This window comes from Tympanuchus pallidicinctus, unplaced genomic scaffold (assembly GCF_026119805.1).
Source record: "Tympanuchus pallidicinctus isolate F22 unplaced genomic scaffold, pur_lepc_1.0 scaffold15, whole genome shotgun sequence".
NCBI lineage: Eukaryota > Metazoa > Chordata > Aves > Galliformes > Phasianidae > Tympanuchus > Tympanuchus pallidicinctus.
This window is the reverse complement of record NW_026294669.1, coordinates 15,950,108-15,976,430: the sequence shown is the minus strand read 5'-3', so window position 1 is coordinate 15,976,430 and position 26,323 is coordinate 15,950,108. Positions and strand designations below refer to the sequence as shown.

The 26,323-nt window shown below is 35.6% G+C and overlaps 1 protein-coding gene across 5 annotated transcripts in view; it reads right to left on the bottom strand.

The window, feature by feature from the left end:
- Positions 1–26,323, bottom strand: part of SLC4A10 (solute carrier family 4 member 10) — a 151,595-nt gene that overhangs the window by 4,697 nt on the left and 120,575 nt on the right. For all 5 annotated transcript variants that reach the window (XM_052675471.1, XM_052675472.1, XM_052675470.1 and 2 more), the window contains exons 14-23: positions 26,026–26,271; positions 14,300–14,405; positions 11,209–11,370; positions 10,853–10,966; positions 10,311–10,472; positions 7,847–8,098; positions 6,504–6,572; positions 5,331–5,504; positions 4,590–4,712; positions 1,499–1,566 (exon numbers count right to left, since the gene is read on the bottom strand). In XM_052675471.1, the coding sequence (XP_052531431.1) occupies positions 1,499–1,566; positions 4,590–4,712; positions 5,331–5,504; positions 6,504–6,572; positions 7,847–8,098; positions 10,311–10,472; positions 10,853–10,966; positions 11,209–11,370; positions 14,300–14,405; positions 26,026–26,271 (1,476 nt within the window). The remainder of the gene's footprint in view (positions 1–1,498; positions 1,567–4,589; positions 4,713–5,330; positions 5,505–6,503; positions 6,573–7,846; positions 8,099–10,310; positions 10,473–10,852; positions 10,967–11,208; positions 11,371–14,299; positions 14,406–26,025; positions 26,272–26,323) is intronic.

Sequence of the window (26,323 nt, the reverse complement as noted above, 5' to 3'; positions counted from 1 at the left end):
AATTTTTAAATTTAAAACTTCAGAATAGTCCTGAATAGAATAGTTCAGAATTGGCTACTAATTTCACGCTAAATAAAAGTTAAGAATATTCTTAAGTGCATTACGATATTATTTGTCAGATGTTCCTTGAACATAGGCCCATAGGCATGGGCCACCAGCACCATCTCCAGGAAGCCTGTTCTGTGAAATCAAGTATTTGCCCAAGATCTCACAGTTTGCCAGTGGCATAGCTGGATTTAACAAGAACTCTAACAGCTCCAAACAGTTATCAAGGTACTTATGTTTGGAAACATCAACCGCTTTGAAAACAATTTAAAAGCTACCAAAAACATGAAAAAGTCAAAGATTTAAGTGATCTTAAAAAAATGCCCTGATAAAACAAGATAATCAGTAGCTTTAATCAGTAATGTGTAGCCCTTAGCTGCTTTGAATATGTATTTTTACTCATAAGAGTAATAATCCTTGAAGAGTTTGTCTGTACATTATTTCCAACTCTGGCTAATACATGGTTTGACACGAAGATCTCAGTAAACTTGTTTTCACATTGTTTAGGGGAATCCCTTTATCAATCAATACATTGATCCTTCTTTTCAGCTGTAGGCCTGAGGCCCTTGCAGTAAAGAACTGTACAAATTATTCAGGCAACTTTAACTAAGCAAACATGCTATAAATTATACATTGCTAATATAAAACAGAACAAAATGTGTAGAGAAAAGAAAATGAACATTAGAAATGTGATTAATCAAAAATAAAAAACAGCGTAGGATTTTTCAGATACACAGACAGTAAAACATTACATCTATTTGCCTTAGGATACGTTAAAATAATATTAAAATATAAGATATGGCCATTCTGGGACAGTGTTCTACAAATTTGTGGTAATGCAGAGATTCCTATCAGCGGATATTTCCAATCTTCATTATTAACTTTCTGAAAACTGTCAATGAGAGTAAGGTCTTATTGGGCTGGTCAGTAATAACACACTTGACAAAACAGAATGTTTTGTACGAAAATGTTCCATCATTCCATTATGCCTCATCTACTCCAGACAACTCTTAATTTACTTACTGTCTCACACAGCTAGGATCTTAATTAGAACGTTACAAAACATGATACTGTAGAGGGCCTAGGCTTTTTTTCTAGTATGTTCAAGACTGTTCTTGTTCCCTAGCAATCATAAGAGTGAAGGATTTGTCTTTTCTACACCTTCCTTTCACACTGTATATATCAGAAGCCAAAGTTGCTTCTGAATAGCCGAATCCTGCTATCTTGTCCAAGGGCAAATGAAGTCCTCTTCCTAAGGACTGTGATATCTTATGGAAATACTAGAAAGGGGTACAGCTTGTTAAACACTGCATTATATGGTTCAGTGCACAGGGCTTACTCTACTATCAGACGTGCATTCTCCTAACATTCAATGAACATTAAGAATAAATATGGTGGCATGTTTATTTTTATTTAATTGCAACTCACCTAAAAGAGGAAATGTATATTTTACCTGTAATGTCCTTCTAGTGGCAATTGAACAGTCCCTTCCTCTTCCATCGCTAACATACTTTGCTCTTCCTAGGAAGAAGGAACTTAAATGTGAGACACGATATATTGTTGTGAAAACTTAATTATAAGCATCTTACCCCTTAATATTTACTATTTGTTAATGATTCCTAAAATAAGATTCTCAACTCTTAATTTAAATATTCAAGATTGACACCCCTCTATTTCGAAGCAATATCTCCAATTAATGTTACTTATCAATACCAAATAGAGGAGACACTTTTTTAATAAAGACAACTTTGTAACGAGATGATGAATTTTAAATATCACACTTAACCTAGACACACGCATAGCATCATTAACATATGAAAATTAAGGCAGTCAAATTTAAGTTTGTGCACACAGTTTAAATACTGATTGAAGTTTTAATGCAGTGAAAGGTAGTGCAAAAGATGCCAGTATTAGTTTTCACCTAAACAGGGAAAATAAATTTTTATGATTCTATGAGAACTAGATGTATCTACAACAAATCTATTGTCAAATAATTACAACTTTAGGAAATCTAAGGGGGAAGGGGAGAACAAAACAGCCTCCCCCTCCTGTCTGAGACAAAGAAAAAACAGCCTGTCTTTCAGACCATAACAGCTCATGGCTCCACAGGTATGAGCTGAAGGAAGATTCTGAAGACTCCCCACCACTGTTAGGTCAGGAAAACCAGAGCAGTCATGACAAGACATTAGCTATGAAGCAAAACCTCTGAAATAAGGGTGGCTTAAGGCCTAAATTACTGGCAACAATGTAAGTAGGCGATTCTGTACGCTTCCCCAGAACCCACATGGCTCTTGTAATCAATGTTTTCATACATAGCAAAACAGCTGCCAGGAGGTTAACATGCCTTCATGTGGAATAACTATCAGATCCTGCCCTATACTGTTGCACTGTGTGTGTGAGCATAGCAACACATAAGGACCGCCTGTTCTTTTTTCCCTTTATTAGATGGCTTGGTAACAACTTACCCTGGTGTTTAGTGAAAAGCATGACTTAAAGTGACATTGGCTTTCCCAAAAAGAGAAGCATGTCATTCCCTGCCCAGCCACCCAAAACCTGACAAATCTCACACACGTTTGTAAATTGGCGTTAGCTAGAAGAATTGAGGTGACTTTCCTCCATGTTTTACTACTACAGCTATTTTAAAAGTTGCGATTTTTTTTTTCCTCCAAATGGGAGAAGTCACTTTTGTTCATTCTGGTCTCAGAAAGACTTGATTACATCAAATTGCTGACAAAGGAAGATCTGTGAGAAGAAGGCAAAATAAATATCCACTATAAATGTAGAATGCCGTGGAAAAACATGGCCTAAAAATATAAAAACAACTGAAGTGATGAAGTTAGGATCCAATGAAGTTTCAGATCTTGTCAACTATATTTCTGAATATTCTTGTGGGTAGAATACTTCTATTTTTAAAAGCCGTGTGATAGCAACTCTCCAATTAATTCCTTAGGCTACATGTCAGAAGTTTTATTACTAGTTAATTTTGTCATTTCCAGGCTTCACAGCTTTATAAGTTTTTGACAGTTGAACAGTTTTAATAATAGCTTCAAATATTTAGAAATGCCAAAATATGTAAAAATAGCCTCTCAAAACAGACAGTGAATGAAATAAAGTAACACCAGTAGATTTTCCCAGTTTTGTTTTATGCTGCCATCTCACCAAGCATGAGAAGCAAAGTGATAAATAACCAAACAAATTTTTCCTGTAACCAGACCCAAAAAAAGAGACATATCTTAATTACTTTTGGTTAATCTGAATTGCTACGAAAGCTAAATACTGTGATGAAATAACAGGGTATTTTTTATTATTATTTATATAGTTCAAAGGGGAAAAAACAAACCATGCACTAGAACTTCATCCTAATATCTTTTCAGGCACGTACTAAATAGTAACCGTGGTATGTATTACCTAAGTAGAACTTTTTCCCAAAACGAATTTTGTTAAAGTACATAACATGCATTAAAGAAACTAAAGTTACGTTCTCCAGATCACAGCTGAGGCAGTGAGTTGTCAAAGGTCACAAAAGAATGCAAAAGGGAGAGAAAATTAGTCCTCATGACGAAGTTCAACTTATTAGCTCATGTCCTATTTCTGTAAACCGACTTACCAAGGGGAATCCCTACACATACATTTTCACTGGTCTCAGATACCTCATGGCTTCTCTGAGGATAAATTGCTGATTTATCCATTCACATTATCTAGTTCTTGCAGTACACTTGTACCACCAAAATCTTATGCCTCATGGGTCCCAGGCCTTTGCAAAGTCTCCAGGGTAACTTAGAAATTGCAACTCCTGTACAAAAAAGTGCCCAGAGCACTGAAATTACCACAGCCTTCCAAGACAACATTAGAACAGCCTAGCCCTTTGCCTCAGGCCACAGCCACCTTACATCATACTAGGGCAGGACACACAACAGACATTTAAAAGAACAAGGCACTGACATATTCTTACAACTGCTTCCACAGTTAGTGCTTTTCTATCAAGACCTGTCCTTCATTTGTTTGGACTTATGACTTAGGAACACAATCCTAATGCCCCCTAACAGTTGGCATTCAATCAGGTAGATATGAATAATGGCAACAGAGGAGAAAGCTATCAGGGCCCCCACACAGAAAGTTACTTTGTATTCCTTCAGCTTAACACAATATTCAAACAAGCAACTCAAGAAGTGCATTCTAGTGGAAAAAGATATCAGATGCAAAACTGATTAGAAAACTGAAGTCAGAAATCTGAAGATTTGATTAACAGGGTAAGCAAAATCACTGACATTTTTTCACTAGAAAGTGGAAGTGAATGGTTTCTGCAGTGGCAGAAGGGAAATGCTCATCCAAGATATAGCAAATCTGCTTGTTGCATTGAATATGCCTTCATTACAGAATTTTTCTCTAATTGTCTAAAGGAGATATTGGTAACATGTTACCAAAAAAATAAAACCTAACCAACCAAACAGAAAACAACAAAACCATCCAAACAATAAAACCATCCAAACAATAAAACCACCATCCCAAAACAAGAGGAATCCACACCTGAAACCAGGACCCACCTCTTTCTCAGCGTCTTCTAGTTTCTTTTTCTTGCTCTCAGGCATCAAATCATCTAACCAACTGAGCTCCCGTTTAGTGAAAAAAAAATCCATGAGTTTTCGGACAAACACCAAAGCTAAGACCTGTAATGATATTTATTCAAAGAATTAGGAAATTAAACAAACAAAATTGACAGTTCTACTTCCAAAAGTCACCACCGTTTTTCAGCTGGAATGTTATTGTTCCTACTGGACAGGTCAACGCCTGGACTTCCTTTATTTGGAATTAGTGTGAATTGAAGCATTTCACAATGATGGTTCAGTAGCTATCTTTTATTTCACATTAGTGAAATAGTCAAGCAAACATCAGTTAACCAGCTGGACAGATTCTTATTTCCAGCAAAGCATAGAAACAAAGTTCCTCTATGCAATAAACAGTCTTCCTTACTAAGTAACCGTTCTTCCTGTAAAACAGGCTAAGCACTGCTCCTTAAACAAAAGCATCATATCAATTTCTAAAATTTGAAAGAATTTTCTTTAAGAAAATACAGTAGGACCATCCACAGCTATAAACTTAGTGCAACCTAGACTCAAATTTGAGTTCATATACATAACTTTATTTACATAACATAAATTGACCTTGCACACTGAATCAAAGCAATATTGTAATTAACCATCCACAACTGACTTTTTTCTTCAATAACAACCACCCAAAATTAAGAAGAAAATGAGTTTTTAGGGGAAATAAAAAATATTCCATACCATCATGGGAAAGACAATAGCAGCTCTTGAAACCTTTATAATCCAAAGGAGTACAAGACAACTCAGCTGAATTACAGTGAAGAGATGGACTTTTCTAAGAGGAACATGCCTCAGATAAATAAAATCTGGCTGATGCTTTGCAGGCATCCAGAATAATTTTATCCTGTCAAAAAGCTGAAAGAGATATTTTTAAAAATTTGCATCAAAACATGCTGATATTTACAGACTACATAAGATAGCATGGTTATCCTAAGAATCGTGTTATTATAAACATAAAAACTGCAGAAGATCAAATGCATAGAAAGAAACTACCACAGTTACAATCATAAGCTATGAATCTGTGCGAGTCCGACAGTGGATATGCAGTCTTCTCTCTGGTCAAGCCACACCAGTAAGAATAAGAATCACATTATTTATGAAAAATGTCATTATTTCATTAGTCATACTTGTCAAGTTCCTTTTTTACACTTGTCTCATGTATTTTCTATTGCAGATGTGCTGAGGTACACTTGAAACTTTGGGTTTGTTTCAATCAGATGGGCCACAATTTATTGCCATGCCAATTAACGCTACAGCAGTCTACAAGAAATGGCACATAAATACACAATCTGACTGCTGAAGTGCCTGGCTTGCACCAGGAGCTCATACTTAAGGCCACTGCAGGAATGCTGCCCTTTCTCTAAGCCTGCCCTACAGCCCTAAAGCCATAAGTTTAGCAGCAATTAAGTAAAACTGTTCCACCAGCTGGGGAATTTATTTGCAGAGGAAAGATCTTCCAAATCATACCTCAGTTTTATGGCACTTATACAAAAGCTTCATATTGGCAAAGTTCAAGATCAAGTATGTAATTACAAAGGCACTAATCTGGAAGCTGAAAAGGCAGCAGGTAAACAAATGAAAAGGGAGATGGAGAGGGATGAGAATCCAACATTTGTTACTCAGGTTTTAGATTCAGTGAAATAAGCATTTAACAAAAATATGGAGCACAATGCCTAAAGGAAATATCCTAGTTAGAGAGAATCCATTCTCCTTTTTAAGTGAGTCACTTTCAAGAATTTAAGGCTGGCAACATTCCTTTAGGATCATATAGAAAAGAATGAAATAATTGAATAAAATTAGCTCCACATGTAATAGAAAGCACTGTCAGGCACACACTCCTTGAATGCATTTTACCTGAATTCCCTTTAGAGATGAAGCACCCATGTAAAGGAATACTCCATAAAGTACTGGCATAGGGATAAACTGCACCAAAAAAAAAAAAAAAAAAAAAAAAAGGAAAGGAAGAACACATTAAATAGAATTTTAAAACATTAAATGCTAAGCAGTTGAAATTCAATGTGCCATATGCCTGCATTAATCAGACAGGTTGTAAACTCAGATTCCTCAATTACAAATTAATAACGATACTCAGAGTATAAAGCAAAAGACTAATCTGGCTCCGTAGTTTTATTCTCCTTCCATTGCCAGAACTGAGGCCAACATATTTTATTCACTATTAATAAAATTAACAGAACTGCAAGAAAAATGTTTGTGTTAGATTCATGCTGAAATATTTTACTTAAAGGACCGCTCAAGAGGATCTGAATAGTAGAATTATAATCCTAAAAACCTGTTCATGATACACGCAGAATATTTCATATGTAGCCAATGGAAAATTTCTATACTGTAAGCATTTAAAAATGGTGGATGATTTTCATGGAATAGCATGGAAAAGAACACTTAAAATATTCAGACACTCATGTATGAAATGTGTAGTTACAAAATATTTCTGTACGTAAGTATCTTTTTTATACACTTAATGCATAAAATTTGTCTAGTTTGCTTTCACTTATTACATACATGTATGTAATAAAATACTGCACAAGTTCTAAAAGCTTACTCCCTTTACTGTGACAATGTGCAAGTCTAAATTCTGATTTTACTGAAGCCAATGGCAGTATTTACTGATTTCCCTGTGGCCTGACAATTCTTAAAAATATTATAAAAATAAAGTTGATATTATACAAGCACGTGACTAGACATCCAGTTTCAGGTGAGCAGCATAGGGCATGCTGACAGCATGAGATAATTTTTCGGTTCATGCCAAGTAATTAACCACAAAGAGTCTCCTGCAACTGTGGAAATATTTTTTAAATTAGCTAGTAATCACAACATTCTTTAAAATTATTTGAAGACATTTACTTAATGATATAGCTCAGCCAGGCTGGCTCATAATAATATTTGCCTTGAGCCCAAAGTACAGAGAAAAGATAAATCTTGATACGTTACAGGTCAATGATAGAATTTATTTTGACTTCAGTAACACCAGACTTTTATTACAAGGCTTCTGCTACACAAATGTTACGTGTCCAAAGCTGTTTCATTATGCAAAATTAGAATTCCATTTTAGATTATCATTGTGAATCTAAACATGATAGTAACATGCCTGGAAAAGACATTAAGTAATGTAGTAACAACAGTGAAATGTTCAGTGCAGTGCATTATTATTTAGCATTTCCTTATTTCCCCAAAATTACCTTCAGAATACTTGTCAAAAAGACAGATGAGCCCATGAGTACAAAAATCATGAGCCCTGTGACTCTTTGCTCCCGGATTCCAAGAAATTTCGGCTGTTCCCCTGGAGCAGAACACTCTGATTCCAGTTTTAAGCTGTTCACATGAGAAATTGAGAGGACAGTGGCTGCAACAAACCACGGCAATCCCATAATGGAACACACTCCAAGCATGACTGCCACCATGAGTAAGTCAAGATGGTATCCACACCCTTTCTGTTTACGAAGGAGAAAAAAAAAAAAAAAAAAAAAAAAAAGATATAAAATGACACCTGCATTAAGGAGAGCACTCCTGGCAAGCATTCCTAATGAACAGCTAGAGATGATTTAAAATTCTGTGACTTATAGCAAAAAAATCACTTTCTTCTAAAGCGGTATCCAGGCTGGGGCAGTAGTGGTGGTAAACCAGTTATCTAAAGGGATTTCCTGAGTTCCTGCTAGCTCACATGAAACAATTTTGTTAGTCACATTCCTGTTATCAGTAAATGTATGTATTATGAGTCCAAAACAATTTTGTGCCACAATAATAAGTGGAAATTTTATAAATGAGATAACAGTAAGAAAATGGAAGGTACAGGCATTTTTCCAGTTTAACTAAATCTCTTAATAACATCGGATGCTAGTGTGCAGACCATCCACTTGCACATCCAACTTTCCTTGCAAATTTGAAAATTGCTGATGAACTGCATCAAACTTGGTCACACAAATGTTTCTTAGCATAGCTGGAAAGAATATTTATTTTCTGATTTAATAAGGCTCCTGAAATGCTATTTAGCTGCAAGTTTTTTTCCTTTAAAAAGTCAGGTAATGATTTATCTCCACAAAATTCTGCAATATGGCAACAAATTCAATGTCATGGTCTGATGAAGCAGCGACGTTCATGCAAACAATAATATGTTGAACCATAACTTTGCCTGCAAACCCATGCAAATGCCTTTTGACATAAAAAAAGTAACTAAACTAAACTTGGAAAGGTTTGCTACAGCGACTGCCAAAAACTGAAATGCAGAATTTGCTATGGGAAGTATATAAAAAGAGGGGGAAACGAGCTGGAAGCAAACAAGTCATTTCTTTCTGAAGACAACTTTTTTTTTTTTTTTTTTTTTTTTTTTTACTAAAATGGGAAGTGTCTGGGTTTATGAAAATGTAAGCCACATGAAAATGCCATCTTATTTACTTACATTATTTGAAAAGGGGAATTCATATAAAATAAAGAAAATTTTTAAAATGCAACTCTAGCCACCTTCCCTCACTCCCTCAAAGCACTTATAAGTCTTATTTCCAAGACATATCTTAAACTCAGAGCTGCATCAAACAAAGATATTAGTTACATGCACAACGCACTCAAAGAGTCTAATTCTAAATCTTAGGAGAGACACCTTTTTTTACCTTCTGACACATTTATAAGGAATGTATCTGCTAATGCATACAGAATCTGAGAGCATTTCCTCACATTCATACATGATCTGAGGAACCTGACATATGGGAAGAAAAGGAAGCATAGCAACAGGTGATGCTACACCAGACCCCAGCAAAACTAAAACGCAGCAAGACAAGGGGGCAGCCAGGAGGACCATCTGACTCCCAGATGCCAGTGCTGAAAAAACACATTCCAAAGCTTGGCAGCAAATTCCTGCATCTGTCAAGTTAACCACATGCAATGCTATGGATTGACATGAAGAGCCAGGCTGACAAAGAGGGCAAAAAAAGAACATATCAAATGTCACAATCATCCAAGAAGAGGCAGTGCAGAGTGAAGGTTGCAAATGCATTTGCTAAAGCAACTTGGGATTGGATTCCTGCTTATTAAAACTATGTCAAAAAAAAAGCCTAAGCTTGCTGCATATACATGTACAGAAACCTGCTGCTACATTTTGCCCAACAGTTTTTCAGAGGGGTGATGTCCCTTTTTCTCTCTCCATCTGTAGGCAACTGAAGTGTTAGAGAACAGAGCAAAGAGTTATCCTATGTTTGAAGAACCCATTGTGCCTCTAAAGTTCATTTTTATTCTCTTTTTATTTGGGAGGAAGAGCAAAAAAAAAAAAAAAAAAAAAAAATCCCATATTACAGAATGGCCCCCAGTCTTTCAAAAACCCATTCTGCAGAACAACACTATCAATATCTGAAGAGGCAATCAATGTGATTAAGGAAATGATTTTTCATGATTTTTCTCTTGAGATGAATTGATATCATACTACACATAAATCATTGAAGAAAACACTGTCTTGATTCAGAACCTCTGTTCCAAATCATACAAGCAAAGACTTTTCTAAGGTAACAGATCAAAGACACAGGGCATAGGTACCACATGGACAAACAGGAAAAAAGTGTAACAATATAAAGGAGCACTATATTAAATAAATTAGCATCCTTGAGTAGATGAAGCTACATGATTGAAAACGACAATGAAAAGTATTTGATGGAATACCTTTAGTTTATGCTCTTTTCTATTTATAATGACAGCTGTAATCTGCTGGTCCATAAAAATAAGGATAGTACAAAGCAGAGCTGGAATTACAGCAGCTATCACTGTCCACCAAGGATTAGGCCCCAAAGGAGTAATAAACCATCCACGATCATCTCTGGTGGGCTACAAAAAGAAAGCCATGCATGGCTAGTCAGAACTCTGAGGACTATGTATGCGAGAACACAGAAAAACGTTTCTAGCATTCAATTTTCTTTAAAATGAATAAATAATCTCTCTATATGAAACAGCAGAAAAATGCTAAACTTTCCATAATATAAAGATGACAAAGTATATGTAATATAATATATTGCGGACTCAGGTGTATTTGGAAAGAGTCAGTTACACAGGTCATTATTCAGAGCAGTTGTTTAGCACCCAGTGAGCACAACAAATTCACATACTTCCTGACAATAAAAGCATGATAAAATTACTAAAAAATTACTGTAGTGCACTAATATTTTTTTTTCAAAATAATCAGGCTGTGCAACTTATCATCAAATTACCTTAAAAGCGTTTGGAACTTGAAGTTTTGGTGATGGGATCCCAATGGCATAGTCAATTAAAACCATGGACAAAATAGTAAGAAAGACAGCGAAATCGCTGACAACAGATCGTACCTATCAGGAGAAACAACAATTTTAACCACAGCACTTACATGGTTTAGGACCTACTAGAACTTATTTCTCTTCAGAGTTCCATTTTTTGCTTACAGATAAAAATATTTATTCTAGTTCAAATTTTTAACAGAGGACAGATAATAGTGTCCACTTTACCAGCAGTAAACTGAATTTGCAAAACAAATGCAATTAATTCTTGCACATAACTAACCACAACTTCTGAATTAAACAATGTGACACACCTTTGTTGGGAAGTATCGGCTAGTTTTGAACTGCTTCAGTGTGGATGACAGAGTTACTGTAGAAAAAAATAAGATGACAGACCAGAAAAGGACATCTGGAACATAAGGACCATGGTGACCACAGGCTCGTCCAACAAATTCTCCATGAAGCTTTTTACATTCCTATCAGAGAGAAAAAAGTAGTATTGTTCTGAAAAATATCCATGCTTATTCTGGTAATTTCTTTCCCATTCCTTTCCTAAGTTGCAAGTAAACTAGACTGTATTTAGAAATATTACAATCTTCTTTAGGCATTCTTTTAAAAGTAAGACTACTTGTATTTCTATCTGATCTCAAAAGTATCTCTGAAAAGCCTCAAACTCTCAGAAGAATCACAGTTTTTAACCATATTGGATAATAGAGTCACTAAGATATAACATAAATAATGCGTATAAAACTAGATATAATTAAAACAGAACATGTACATGTATTTACTTTATGCCCCAAACTTCCCAATTTGAAAGTTTGGAAGAAAAAAAAACAAACAAAAAAAAACCAAACCAAAACAAAAAAAAACAAGAGAAAGGCCACTCCTGATATATCCACACAAAATGACTTTTTGTTTTAGCACCACAGGCCAAGCAGTTGATAGAAAAGCTACTTCGAATGTATAGTATTAGCTTAAAACGAGACCAATACTTTTAATACCACATGAGGGCAGCACATTCCACAAATTACCTTTTGCTTTAAAAAAGCGATCGGGCAAAACACAGCAAAATCCAAACTCTGTATTAACTTTACTGAATGTAATTTAAGATCAACCATGCAGGCATGCAGTAGAAAACATTTCTAGTAATTCTCCAATAGTATCCTTAGTTGTTACACTTCTTCCAAGGAGACAAGGTAAGGAATAGAGAGCAGCTATAAAAATAGGAACTACAAGCTCTGGACTTGTAATTCTTTCCTTCTCCTTACTCAACCCCCTCCACACATATTAAGCAAAAAGAAACACAGCATCCAGCAACTCCAGACAGCAGTATCCTGGCCAGATCAGGATCTTTTTGTTCCAAACATACTGGGTCACTGTGGCTTGCCATTTTATGAGAAACAGTCTATGAGCAAAGGGCTGGCTTGAAAAAAACCCATCATTTCTATTTGAAGATTTGAAAGCATTGAGATAAAACTATACCTATACTAGGACTCCTCAAATAAACATGATGTGGTTTTGATTGATGAAATAGGTTATAGATGTGTTAACTGGGGAAAAAAATATAAATAATCAGAAAATCAAATAGAGAACTTGTCCAAGTCTGAGCTAGTTCTTGATGCTGGGAGAACATGGGGATGAAATTCACTGTATAAGAGGTATCAATGCCATCTACTGAAAAGTACTTTGTCCCCATTTGAATAAGAACTCTTTTCATGCTTGGTTTGTCCTAGATTGTAGAAAGCAAAACAAACAAACAAAAACAATTTAAAAGAAAAAAAAAAAATCGGTCTTCCTATGTTTTTTAAGAGAAGATATTTGTCCTTCACGGCCAATTTATGTAATCAGAAACTCAGAACTTATAAATCTGACAAAAGAAACAAGAAAAATTAATCTTCAGAATACACAGAGAGGCTGACCAAATTTTTAAAGATAACTAAGTCTAATCTTTTACTGCATTTCAACAGGAGAATTGAAGTTTCCTGAGGATGCAACAGAAGCAAACATAAGAAAATATGAAAAAAAAATGGGTATTTATTTGACAACTGTAGAAATTCACGGGTAAAGATGGCCAGTTACATTGCTACCCATTTAAACTCAAGTTTTGGTAATAAGCTTTTGAGAAGTTTTAAAGGGCTTTATATAATGCAGCTGGTCTTTTACATTTATATTTAAAACAAAATCTGTTATTTTAAATCTCTTCAGCTGCAAATGTACTCTGAAAAACACTGTCAGAGATCTGAGAAAGTGAGAGGAGGAGTCTGCCCCTGCACAGATGCTATTTGAGTGTGCTGCAGTTTTGGGAATATTCATTCTGGTTTGCTGGAATTCCTCAGGCCAGCAGTTCTCAAATTTCTCCCCGCTTGTTGCCACACCAACAGAGTTGAAGAGCAGCCCTTTCTATTAAAGCATAACAGTCATGGAAGGCAGCTCTTGCTTAACTCATGATAGGAAGACATGCAGTCTTCCATGCACCATGCACCATGACAGCAGTGCTTCTGCATTTTTGCCTTAGAAAGAAAAAGTGCTGGAGGTGATTGACTGGATTGGGTTTTAAGCACTTCATTTGATTATGCTTACAACAAGGTTGGGGTTTTTTTTTGCTTTTTGTTTGTTTGTTTTTTGAGATAGAAATAACTTTTAGTTCTAACATCTCCTTGGCTTTACAATGAAGTGCTATCTTTGTGAGAAAAACTGGTAGCCAGACCTCAATATGACATTTTAGTCAAATTGTGAAGGTTACTTTAATGAATGAAAATCTTTACTAGTAAATCCTTTAAATATAGAAAATGGTACAATTTGTACAATTTAGAAATAACGTATCTGCGTGAACAACCTGTCTTTAGCTTATTCCTGTCTTTCCACTCAGGGAACTAATTCACATAGAAATGATATATGTAACACTCAGGGCCTAGATAAGAGAAAAATGTGGCCACTGAACAGGAACACTGCAAAATGGCTCCCCTTCCTCTTCTTCATAGCGTGAACAGCTGGAAGAATGTTTCTGGGGAAGTAAATACTCCTAAAGTCTTTCTACACAAGAGAACTTCAGTTTCGCCATCTGGCAGAATTTAGGACAAACCCGTTATCATTTGACATGTTTAGACTTAATCTCAGTCAAACTCTTTTGCTAGCGTGTCAAGGAGTTCCTAAAGCAGGGCACAGAATGAGCATACTTGCTTTAACATGTACTACCAAAGACTGCATAACAATCTAGGAAAATGTGTACAAAAAAAGATAATTCTACAAAGTCTAAGTTAACCTCTTTTCAGTTAAGTATATTATACACTTTGAACAAATAGGATCAGAAAAAACAGTACTTTTTCTATTTATATACTGTATTAAGGACAGATTGAATCATTCATGCTTACACCCTTACTCACTAAGTCCCAGTATTTCACTTACTGACACAGTTAGGTTCCCCCATGGCACATCAGATGCAGATATATTGTAGTCCTGCCAGTATCGTAAGGTTTTATTGCTAGGATGCTCTGGTTCCACGCAATTGCATCTGAAATGACAAAATAGTATACTTTCCTTAGTAACAAAAGACATACCAAATGGATCCAAATTATCAACATTATGATATATTAGAATTGCGCTCTACTTTGCCATGTAATTTTAGTTTAAATGAATTCAGTAAACGCATGCTCTGAAGCAGTTTGGAGTTCAGCAGCTAGTGCTATTACAGGAGTAAAAGTTGCTGTGAGGTGCATATGCATATATAGTATGTAACATGTTTAATGTATTTAAACATAGCATGTTTTCCACCTACTTTCCTCCTATTCTGATGTTTCTGAGTGCAGCTTTTGAACACTGACAATGTGCCAGTCCTATTCCACTCCCCTCTACCAGGGTGATACACTTCCCAAAAGCAAACTGTCTCTAATCTATTTCTTTTTCTTTACCTCAGGGTCTTATCATTAAGACCAGACTAAGTGCCCAGTCAACTGCCAGGGCTCTGCAAGATCACCAGCTCCAAAGGCTCTGTGAACTTGTGTCTATTGTTTTTCCTCTCCCTGCAGCTATGTTAAAAGCATGCTTTTCATTTTAAATTGCGTATTTTAACATGCAAAACATGAAGAGGCAGAGTGGGAGGACAATACTGCAAAGAGGCAATTTGAAGAAAAAAATTAAGTCTTTTAAGCCTCTGAAGGAACTGAGGGAGGCTTTTCCTTTGACAGAGACTTCAAAATATGCAGAATACTCTGCAGGTTCCAAGATGTCAAGTGTGCTTTGCAATTCCCTTTAAATTAATCCCACTTCAAAAATCTGTAGTACTATCTACTCTGCTAGTATTTTAACTCGCTTATGACAGGTGCAATTAGGTTACTGCATTTCCTTTCCTGATTCTCAGTCTCTGGGTAAAGGATAAAATCTGATGATATAGCAGAGAACCATTAAGCACACATTTGTGTCCCATTTCCACCAGAGTATCGCTTTTCTCACTTAGCTAAGCCATCATTCTTTTTTCTGCAGACATCTTTCCACAAAACAAGGATGACGATTCCTATATAAACTTGTAATATTTTCCATACGTAGAATTCTGTCATCTACATTTTGACTACAAAATAGTGCTATTGTACTTCCATTACAATACTATACATGTGACAAAATAGCTGCATTTAATAACTATATAGAGAAAGATGCAGGTTTTCTGTGTGCAGTTCCTTGCTTTTATTTTAAATGCAGCTATTTATAAAGAAAGAAAAATCCCTTACAACCCATGGACAAAAAGCAAATAAATAATTAAACAAAGTAATGCCATTCAGAAAAACAGAGGGCCTGAGCCAAAAGCCACTGCAGTAGACTGGATTTTTTCAAACAGACAAAGTGCTTTGGATCAGGCCCCAAGGGCATAATAAATGTGTGTTCAATGCATAATTTTAAATATTACAAAATAGGTTAAATGAAGTGCATAACTAGCAGTGAGCTAAGGTAGCATAATAAGTCAATAAACGGTACGTCTATGTTATTACAAGACAGTATTTGATGTTCATGCAACAATACAAGTGTGGCTTTTTCAGGTTACTATTGTTTCTTGTGAGCTCAGGAGCTCCCTGCCCCTGACGCCCATTGCTGATCGCAGAGTGGCCAGACACTGGGCAATGGTCCATTGAGGTTTGATCACAGTAGGCCAAGGTAATGTGGGCTGCTCAATCACAGTCACTTCTTCCTCACTAGAAGGTAAGACTGTGAATGTCACCAACACTATATGGTATAGCTATACTTGCTGCAAACTGCAAATTTACATTTAGATAAGTCTCATAATTGAAGGTATAGTTCAAAACAGCTCAAGTAATTCAACTTCAGATGAGATCATCCTCCTGCTTATTGCTAGATCAGTACCACTTTCCTTCTTTAGAGCTTTCAAGTCTGGCCTATACGAAGTTTCATGGGCATTTACCAGCAGCAGTTCATTCATCATCAAGTACAGTAACTTGAGCAAACTCTGCCCATGATGACCAAAAACTCTACCTATCTATATCTACCTATCTGTATCTATCTACCTATCTATATCTATCTATCTAGATATTGCCAAGGAATGGATGAAGAATTACATTCTAATTGTAAAGATCCCACTTTTTATTGAAAGAGGTAAAATTAAAATCAGAGTAGACCATTGCTTAGCATTATAGAAATGGGAAACAATTCCTGTCCAAATCAGAAAATATAACTGGAGTTCCAGAACATAAAAAGTAACTACCAAAATGTGACGTTTCATAATAGATATAATTCTGTAATGATTAATATTTCCCAAAACAACTGACCTACGAAAAGAAACTCATACCAGAAAAGTAAGGCTTTCAAAAGTCTAAATTTCTTTTTTTTACTCTAATGGAGAGGTCAGCTCTCAGGAGAAAAATATACTGAATTGTTAACTACGAACACGTATTTCTATTTTTTGATACCTTATTATTCAGAAGGCTGACGAGTAAATATGTATTGCCTTTTGAAGGTTCCAGTGTACTTAAATCCTTGTAAAACTGTTCAAAGTGCTGAACAATTGCCAACTACAGATCTTTAGCAATGGAAAAGAGACTATACATAAAGCTATAGACACATTTTCTAAGCAACAGGTTCAGGTTCAAATAGAGCATGAACCATACAGAACATTTCCATGCTGTTTAGTGATAAGGAGTCAGTAATCACCTTTGCTATGGTAAAAGATAGGGAATAATTCTGGCATTAAATGAATTATAATGGCCCTAAGCTGCTAGATGGAAAAATAAGCAGGGTAAGGAGTCTTTACTGTCTACATCTTCTAAGGTGCTCAAGCAAATCAGGATGGGGATGACAAGGACTTATGCTAAACTGTCTAAACTTGTTTCTTAAGTCTCAATCTGCTATTTATTTATTTATTATTAACTTGAGGCAGCCACTGTAACTTCACTATACACAAAATTTTCAATATCTTGGTCTGTTATCAAAGAGCAGAGATAGGATTTGACAACAGAGGCTTTAGGTCATCTCAGATAACTAGAAGTGCTCTTCACTGTTCCCTAAAAGAAATAGTTAATACTATCAATATTAGCACCCAAAAGATGGCCTGTATGACTAATACAGGTTAGTAGATTGTAAACCTATTATTTTATATTAAAAGTTCTTCTCTCTTTTGCAGATCAGCAATAAAATGTACACATCATTGTTACTCAACAAGTAGTCAGATAAAAGATTCGGGAATAAAACCAATCAATTCTGACTGTTTAATGCAAAACAAAAAAACTTGCTCCCTAGGCCTGTTTACTTGATTGAAATTAACATAGGTGTGGTGTGAAAATCCCTCTCATTTCCACCTCTCATCCCAATTCTTCAAGCTCTTTCTTCTCCATGTATTAATGAAGCTCCTAAGCCCGCCATGCACATCCTCCTCCCCACACAGTGCAGCATGTTGCTTGCTCATTCTGCTGCCACCACAGACAATATCAAATGTTCAAACAAGTGTCCTGCACAGTGTGTATCTGAGTAAATAAAAAATGCTCAACTGGTGCAGCTCATTTGGAAGACTCAATCATTCCCATGCAACTGTCAATTTATAGTATTTTGTTTTTAAGGCTGGGAAGCACTAACTAGTAGCAATTTTATTCAAGTTGCAAGGCTCAGTTTAGAGAGATCCTATTTTTCCAGCATATACATACTATAAGCTACACATATTAATACTAGATAAGACTTTGGTCTATAAAAGATGCAACTGCACTTTCTTTGCAATTAGCTAATGTACCATTTCCCCTTCCTAGAAGAGGAAAAAATATTTTTGATCTCGCTCAGAAAGATAATGAGATTTGCTTGATATGAATATTTATATTACAAAAAAAGCAGGCAAGTATGACAAATAAGTTACAAAATGTGCTTGTTTAAATAATGTGTCTCATTGAATATCAGAACACATATTTGGTAACGGGTAGGAAGATTTTATCCTAAGAAACAGACTATGCTCTACAAATACGCTGTGCATTAATCACATAACAGACAGAATAAGAACACAGTAAGAAATGTTAGATAAATCACTAATTTCATTTTAAAAGCAAACTACTGGAACATGCACATCAGGCTTGCTAACACTGCATTTACAAGACTGAAGAAAAGCCCATCAGTATTATAATGCCATGCATGTTTATGTTGTCTCCAAATACATACTATTTTCACGTGAGCCTTATGAGCACTGAAGAGTCCTTCTGTTTGTCTAACATCTGCTACATGAAAGTGACAACAACAGCATCACACTCACATACCCTGCTGCCCCATATGTACAACACCTGTATATCCATGACATTGTATTCACCATATTCCTTCTCATGTCAGCATTCATAATGATGAAACTAAAGTCTCAGTGGAGGAGAGACTGGAAGAAAAATAATTAATACTGATGGGAAATGGTCTTGTCAGATAATTTCTATTCTCAGTATCATGAAATCCTTTCAAAGCACAGCTGTCAGGGCAAGATGAAATTATTTTCTTCATTTATTAATGAGATCTGCCATCCTGATTTAGACTATTGAGTCATTAAGTTAAGTAGCCTGTCTCTGGCAATCACAAACATGAGTAGACATTCAAGTATATTCTATAAATTTTGAAGTACATAGAATTTAGTTGGGGAAATTGAAGAGGAAAACAGAGAAGCCTATAAAAGTATCTAGGTAACTCCACATCACTTCATACACACAAATAAAAACATGTATCTACATCATACATCTGATGTTACAGTGAAGAAATCACAAAGAATAAGGTTTCCTTGAATTGTGTAAGAAGAAGATTGTCCCACCAAGTGGAAAGTCTAGAAAACAGACTTATAATCATATTGTAGTTTTGTTAGCCAAGCTTGTCTCTCATAAAGGCTGCTCTATTACCTGCCTGGTACAGAGTGCAGTCTATACATTTGTAAAAATATTATGCTACGCATAGACTTTATCAGGAAGAAAATCAGTGTTATTACGTGGGATGTTTCTTGTTTTGAAATTTCATTTGAAAGCTTTCATTCATTAGTAATTCCAAGTTGTAATCTCACCCCATTTCCACAGTGAGGAAAAATAACAATAAAAATCAATGAATACCTAAAGAGATACACGTTATGTGATCAGCTTAATTTTTGATTGTTCAAGCCAATAGTGTACCAATATAAATAAATGTACTCTAACAAAACTATATAAGGATTGCATGGAAACTTTTCTAGATTAAGACTACATTGTGCAGAGAAGTTATTTGTTGTGAAGAATTGCTTAACAAAGAGATTCTATTCCAAAGCAGAGGGGATAGATAATAGGAAAGAATGAAGCATTTACTGAGCTTAATAGAGAAATAAAATAAAGTGAGTTAGTTGGATTTGAACAGAAATAGGTAAGTCCTGGAATAAATGCAATAAATAAATAAATTTCTGGATTCCAAGGCTTGCCAAGGAAAAAAAAAGATAGAACCAGCAGTTAAACTTGACGGCAGTTGAATGGCTCTAGGAATAAGAGGGATATTCTATAGATCCCATCTGGAGTACAGTGTGTGTCCCTGGATCCCCAGCACACACAAAAAAATTAAATAAATGTGTGGACCTTTTAGAATGGGTCCAGAGAAGAGCCACAAAGATGATCGAAGGGCTGAAGCATCATCTTTCCTACAAAGACAGGCCAGGCTTCTTCAGCATGGAAAAGAGAAGGCTCTAAGGAGACTCATTATTAGCTCCGTTTTAGTAGTGGAAGGTTGCAAACAGCAGATAAGTCAACTTTTTACATGGGTAGATAGTAATAGGACAATGAAGAATTGAAAAGAGAGATTTAGCAAACACATCAGGGAAAATTTTTCATTGAAGTGAGGTGCTGGAACAGGTTGCCCAGAGAAGCTGGGAATGCCCCATCCTTGGAACTGCTCAAGGGCAAGTTTGGATGGGGCTGTGGGCAACCTAATCTGATGCCTGACACTGGTTGGCAACCCTGCCTGTGATAGCAGGGCTGGAACTAGATCTTTGAAGTCTCTTACAACCCAAGCCATTCTGTAATTCTACTCTATGACTCTCAGGGAAAGAAACTGGGTATATAGCACAGTTACTTAACCTTGAGGGGAAAAATATCTATACAGAATAAATGAAGAAAATCTATATTCATATCTGAGTTCAAAGAAATCATTACATAAAGTGGAATTCCATTATACACTGGGGATCTTAATGAGAAATTCTGTGCTTAGAATCACTAACCATGCATTCCAGCTGCAACTTAAGGAAGACAGATACAAAATAACAATGTAAATGCATTATTACAGGATGCAAATTAAGTTGCAAACATATAATTAATTATTTAAAACTTGTTTGTGCAAAGAGTGTAACGCACAAAGCTATTCTTCACAATGACTTCTAGAAGCAATGGTTTCTGTAGCCTGCAAAAAATACTGAGATTGACGTGATCTTGGCTCCTTCATTACATAAGAATGGGATTTTCTACTCCTAATTCTTAAGTGCATGTCAATACCAAGACAGATTGTAATATGCATATTACTATGCCAAAAAAATCACTTTAAAATTATTCAATTTAATCTGTTAATAATTGAGTAACTTCTGGTATAAAGAACTATTAAAATAACACAAATTTATCCCTGTGGGGAAAAAAAGATTGATAAAAAAAGTAGAAGATATATAAAGTCCCAAGGTCTAAGCAACTTCAGCTAGAGAAATAATTTATCTTCTGTATTCAAAGACAACCATCATAACATGTATGCCCTTTAGAGAGCACTAGATTTCTTTTCTAAATCCTTTTCCTTTCATTCAAGATCTTCAAACCACACAATTGTAGGGGGTCTCCTTTCCTAGTAAAATGTGATATCCTAACATTTAAAGTACACATTAAAACTGATGTGCATTAGTGTTCCAGACTGAATTCACTAACTGGAGATACGTTTGCTACAGAAGTAGGAAAAAGCAGGAGGAGGAAAGTGCAGAAATAAAAGAGTTGCTATGCCAACCTACAAATGCTAATGGCATGACAAATACAAAAAGGTCACAGAGAAAACAAGAGAAAAAAGGAAGAGAAAATCCAGATCAAAAAGTATGTGCATTTCATACAGAAATATGTATTTAAATTCCTTCAAAATTATGCGTTTTAAAAAGAAAAAAATGTACCATAGCAGCATGCTTAAAATCACATTGCCTTCTCCTTCTGATTTACTTTTAAAATGCTTAATTATCTATATCCTAAAGACTGCGTTCAAAAAATAAATAAATGAACAAAAATTAGATTTTCCAGAAAGAACACTTGAATATCATGGCCAACATTTTAACACAAAGTAACAAAAAAGTATAATAAAGCAAATAAGTGTGTTAGAACTAGTTCTGTGGTAATCCGACCATGAAACAACAGGTATCTTTTTTAGATAGAATTCTGTAACAAACTCAAACATGTATCATAGAATGGCTTGGCTGAGAAGGGACACTGAAGACCACATAGTTCTAACCCCGTGCAGTGGGACAAGGTTGTCACCCACCAACTCTGGCTGCTCAGGGCCCATCCAACATGGCCTTCAGCACCTCCAGGGATGGGGCACCCACAGCTTTTCTGGGCAGCTTATGTCACTGCCTCACTATTTCCGTCTAAATTCTAACCTACATCTCCCCTTTTTCAGTTTAAAGCCATTCCCCCTTGTCCTATCACTATCAGACTACGCAAAAAGTTGGTCTCTCTCCTGATTATAAGCTCCTTTTAAGTACTGGAAGGCAGCAGTGGGATGCTCCTGGGAGCCTTCTCTTCATCAGCTCTCTCAACACATCTTTGTACGAGAGGTACTCCAGCCCTCTGATCACCTTTGCAGCCCTCCTCTGAACCCACTCTAACAGCTCCACATCTTTCCTGTGCTGGGGGCTCCAGGCCTGGACGTACTCCAAAAAGGGTCTCATGAGAGTAGAGGGGGACAATCACTTCTCTTTCCCTGCTGACCATACCTTTTTTGATGCAGCCTGAGGTGCTGTTCAGGGCTGCAAGAGCACACTGCTGGCTCTTAAATATAAGTAGAAATACATGCAGTACAGTTGTTTATATAAAACTCCTGCAATAGAGTAAAAATAAAATAAGTTGCCCTTTGATGTCTATATGTTACTTAAGTGTGGAGTCAAACGATCATAGCCTTCCTCTTTTCAGCTGCCTGTGGGGACAGGACAAGGGGAAACAGCTATAAACCGGAGCATAGAAAGTTCTGCGTCAATATTTGAAGGAACTTCTTCACAGTAAGTGTGACAGAGCACTGGAATAGGTGCCCAGAGAGGTTCTCTGGGTTCTCCTCTCTGGAGATATTCAAGACCCGGGGGGCCTGATTTGACAGGTGGGTTGGGCTAGATGATCTCTGGAGGTGCCTCCCAGCCCCTACATTTCTGTGATAACAGAAGACAAACCCATCAAAAATACATCTTTCTCACTTGAAATATGGTTACACAATTGTTTGAAAAAAAATATCATTTTAAATTATTATTCTTTGTCTTTTTAGTACTCCAAAGGACAATACTAATAGTATGCCAATGATTTTTCCTAAGTCAATTTCATTTCTTCACCACAGCAAAGGCAGCAACACTGGGATTGCACACTGACTATCTACAGATATCAGAACATCCTTAGAAGGCCTATGGGGTAAGAGAGGAGGGTGAGCTCACAACTTACACAAATGAGCTTCAAATTACACTAACCTATTTATCTTCTTTTTTATTCAAGTAGACAACAAGGAGAATACAGAAAACAGAAATTTTATTGTATAACCTAAGTTTTTTTTAGCATAGAATTGTAGATCCACGAAGTATTTTTTGCGTAAGCTTTGGCAAAACATCCAAAGAGAAATGAACCTTTTGAAGTTAGCCCATTGCTAATTAAAGAACTGCCAAGGCTTCACTAACAATTAAAAACTTGTCTTTAAAATCCCCGATGATTAAACAAAAAAAAAATGCAAACAGCTGTTTTAATTAGCAAACAGCAGATATTAATTAGCTTCTGTAACAGAGTATGCTGGTTCTTTAAGGACAGAACCAGTTTCAGACCAAGCTTGTTACCCATTTAAACAATAAATAGAAGATTTGGAGTCATACACTGCAGAAGAAAAAAAAAAAAGCTTCTCATTTCTTGTGGAAGTAATATCCTCACTTCAAGTACACAAAAATGAATTTTTTATTTTAAGTAAGTTTTTGAACATACTCATTTTCTGATCTTTCAAGAACTGATGAAGACACATACAGATATTTTAATCAGGGTAGCAAAAGCTGTACCAGGCTGTCTGTGCAGAAGGAACCAAACAGCAACAGTAACTTTCCATGATCATTTTTACTGGTAAGCTGGTGGGATGGAGGAGAATAGTGTCAGATCAAAACACACACCAGAGATGTTGAAAAGAGAAAAAAAATCAATCTCTCAACCTCCTCCTGACCATGAGAAAGCAAGCTGAAGGAACCAGATTATTAACAGAAAACAATTGGTCTTTAGAATATAGAAGGAAGGGAGAGGCTTTTCCTTGGAAGAAAGCACGAAGATAGAAACAAGGAAGTGTTTCTATTTACTTGGAAGCAAATGAATTACAAATGCTTACTCAGAAAGATGGAAGTTGAAGGTACATAGCTCTGAAGCTTAGGAGAAACATCCCTATTACATACTTGAAATACAGTGCTGACTCCCTGAATTGCTAGACCGACTGTTTTTTTTTCCTTCAATGTTATTTTGAAGTCATATTCCAAACTGCTGATTTTTAAAAATTGTCATGCTTTTATATTCATACTTAGTAACAGGCAAAATTTCAAACTCTGTGGGTTTTCTGACTCCACAACATTTGAGAAAACTAGTTTTGCTACCTGAATGAAAAAGTTGAAAGGTAACTTAATGCAAAATTTATTATTTTTTGTTAATTAGACTTTTAATTACTTAACTTAGTTTGGGTCTTTTCCACCCAGCATATTATTTTAAAAAGTGAAAAAATCACAGCAGGAGTTCGATAATCACTGCCCGTACAAAATGTATCACGGAAACAATTAATTTGCTGGATTCTGATCAATGAAAGGCATTTTAAATAAAAACAAATATTAATTTGTAAATGTAAGGAGGAGAACAATAAAACTTTATCATAAAATATGGAGATACCTATCACTGCACTGCAAAGCAAAACTTTGAATTTGTCTCTGTAATCCCAGACAGATTCACACCTAAACAAATCTAGCTAACCAGGGATCCATATCCCTATTTCATTTATTTTTTTCATTACATATTTCATTACATATTTTAATAACTTAGCTCTGCCTGCTAAGTGGTTTCTGAATAAATTTGTGTCTATACTATAAGTATTTCAGCTTGTCAAAAACACAGTGAGAACATCACATCCCGTTTCCCTCTGCCATGACTACTTTGAAGTGGTACAGGAAAAAAAAACCCACAAACACTGTACTATATAAGGCTCTTTAGAGTAAAAGTATGAACATCGTAGAAATTAAGTGATGTTAACTGATATTGGGATATAACTTCAACTGTGTGCATGCTTGTGATGCTTATTGCTTTCTCTTCAAATTAATATTACTTTATCTACCAGTCAAGCTGTTAGAGACCAGTGCTACTTTTTCGGCACAGCAGAACACGTCATAGCAGAACTGCTGTTAAAATATTTCAGTCTGTTCCATTTATTAAGGTACTTACTGCACATTTGGATTCAGGTTTTATTATCTATTTTACTAGTGATGATAGCATGCACAAAATTCAAATATTTTTTCTGTTCAAGCATTGTTTTCAGGGGCTCTACTCTGTACACGCAGAGTGTTCAAGAGGGTTCAGTGAAATAAAGATATTCCTGAAGGTGAATCTTCTCTGAGAATGCTTTTCAATGACATTTGATTTGTTGAGGTGACCACACTTAATTGGCCTCAAGCTCAACTAGGATCTTGTTCTTTACCAACACTTCTGATATTACAGAAACAATCCTGAATTTTTACTTCAAAATGAAACTATATCAATTAAAGCAATTATTTTTCTATTCCCCAATGATAATATCCTATATCCAAAAAGGCCTATAAAACTTCCACTGTCAAGCTATACAAATGTAGTCCTGTTAAAATCTTGTAATTAAGAACAAATTGATTATGATAAAAGCACTGCAGAGAGGCACCTAACAATTCTGAATCCACTCACTGAGTTCTCACGGAGTTACTGCCATTTGGATTAAAATGAAGGAGTCACATCAAATTTTTAGATAGGTCAATATTTCAATTTGGAAAAAAAAAAAATGACAGAAGTATGATATAAAATATTATAAAGCACCAATACTATGTTATAATAAGAGGCCATTGAGTTGCACTTGATTAAATAAAAATGTGAATAAAAAAACTAAAGCTGATTTTTAAATTATTATTATTAAATGATTTCCCGGTTTCATTTGAATAGCTTTCCAAAATTCCAATATTTTTTTTACTTATATTACAGTACACATCTCCAGTAAATACTACTTCTATATGCCAGAATCATGCCTAATTCAACAGCTCCCACATATTCACAACAATTGAAAACTTATCCTGCTGCTCACTAGTTGCATTCCTTTCAAAGATTTCACCATTTATGGGGAAAAAAAAAAACAAAAAACAAAAAAAAAAAAAAAAAAAAAAAAACACACAACAACAACAACAAACAGCGTTAAGAGATGGTACTTACGAGTACTTAGTCAGCAGGTCCAAATCATTATGCATGTTGATTGGATATGTCTCACTGAGATGAAATAGCTTTTCTAAGGCCTCATAAATGAAAATTATGCAGATAAGAGAAGCAAAAGCTTCTTCAGTAAACCGGGTAATGTAACAGACCAAGGAGCTTGCATCAGTTGCAACAAGGATGATGCACAGGATTGCAGTCCACAGACCAATGCTAGCTCTCAGGGAAAGGTATGATAACCCATACTCTCTAAAGAAAAAATAAACAAACAATACAGTTAATCATTTGTCCAGCCACAGTT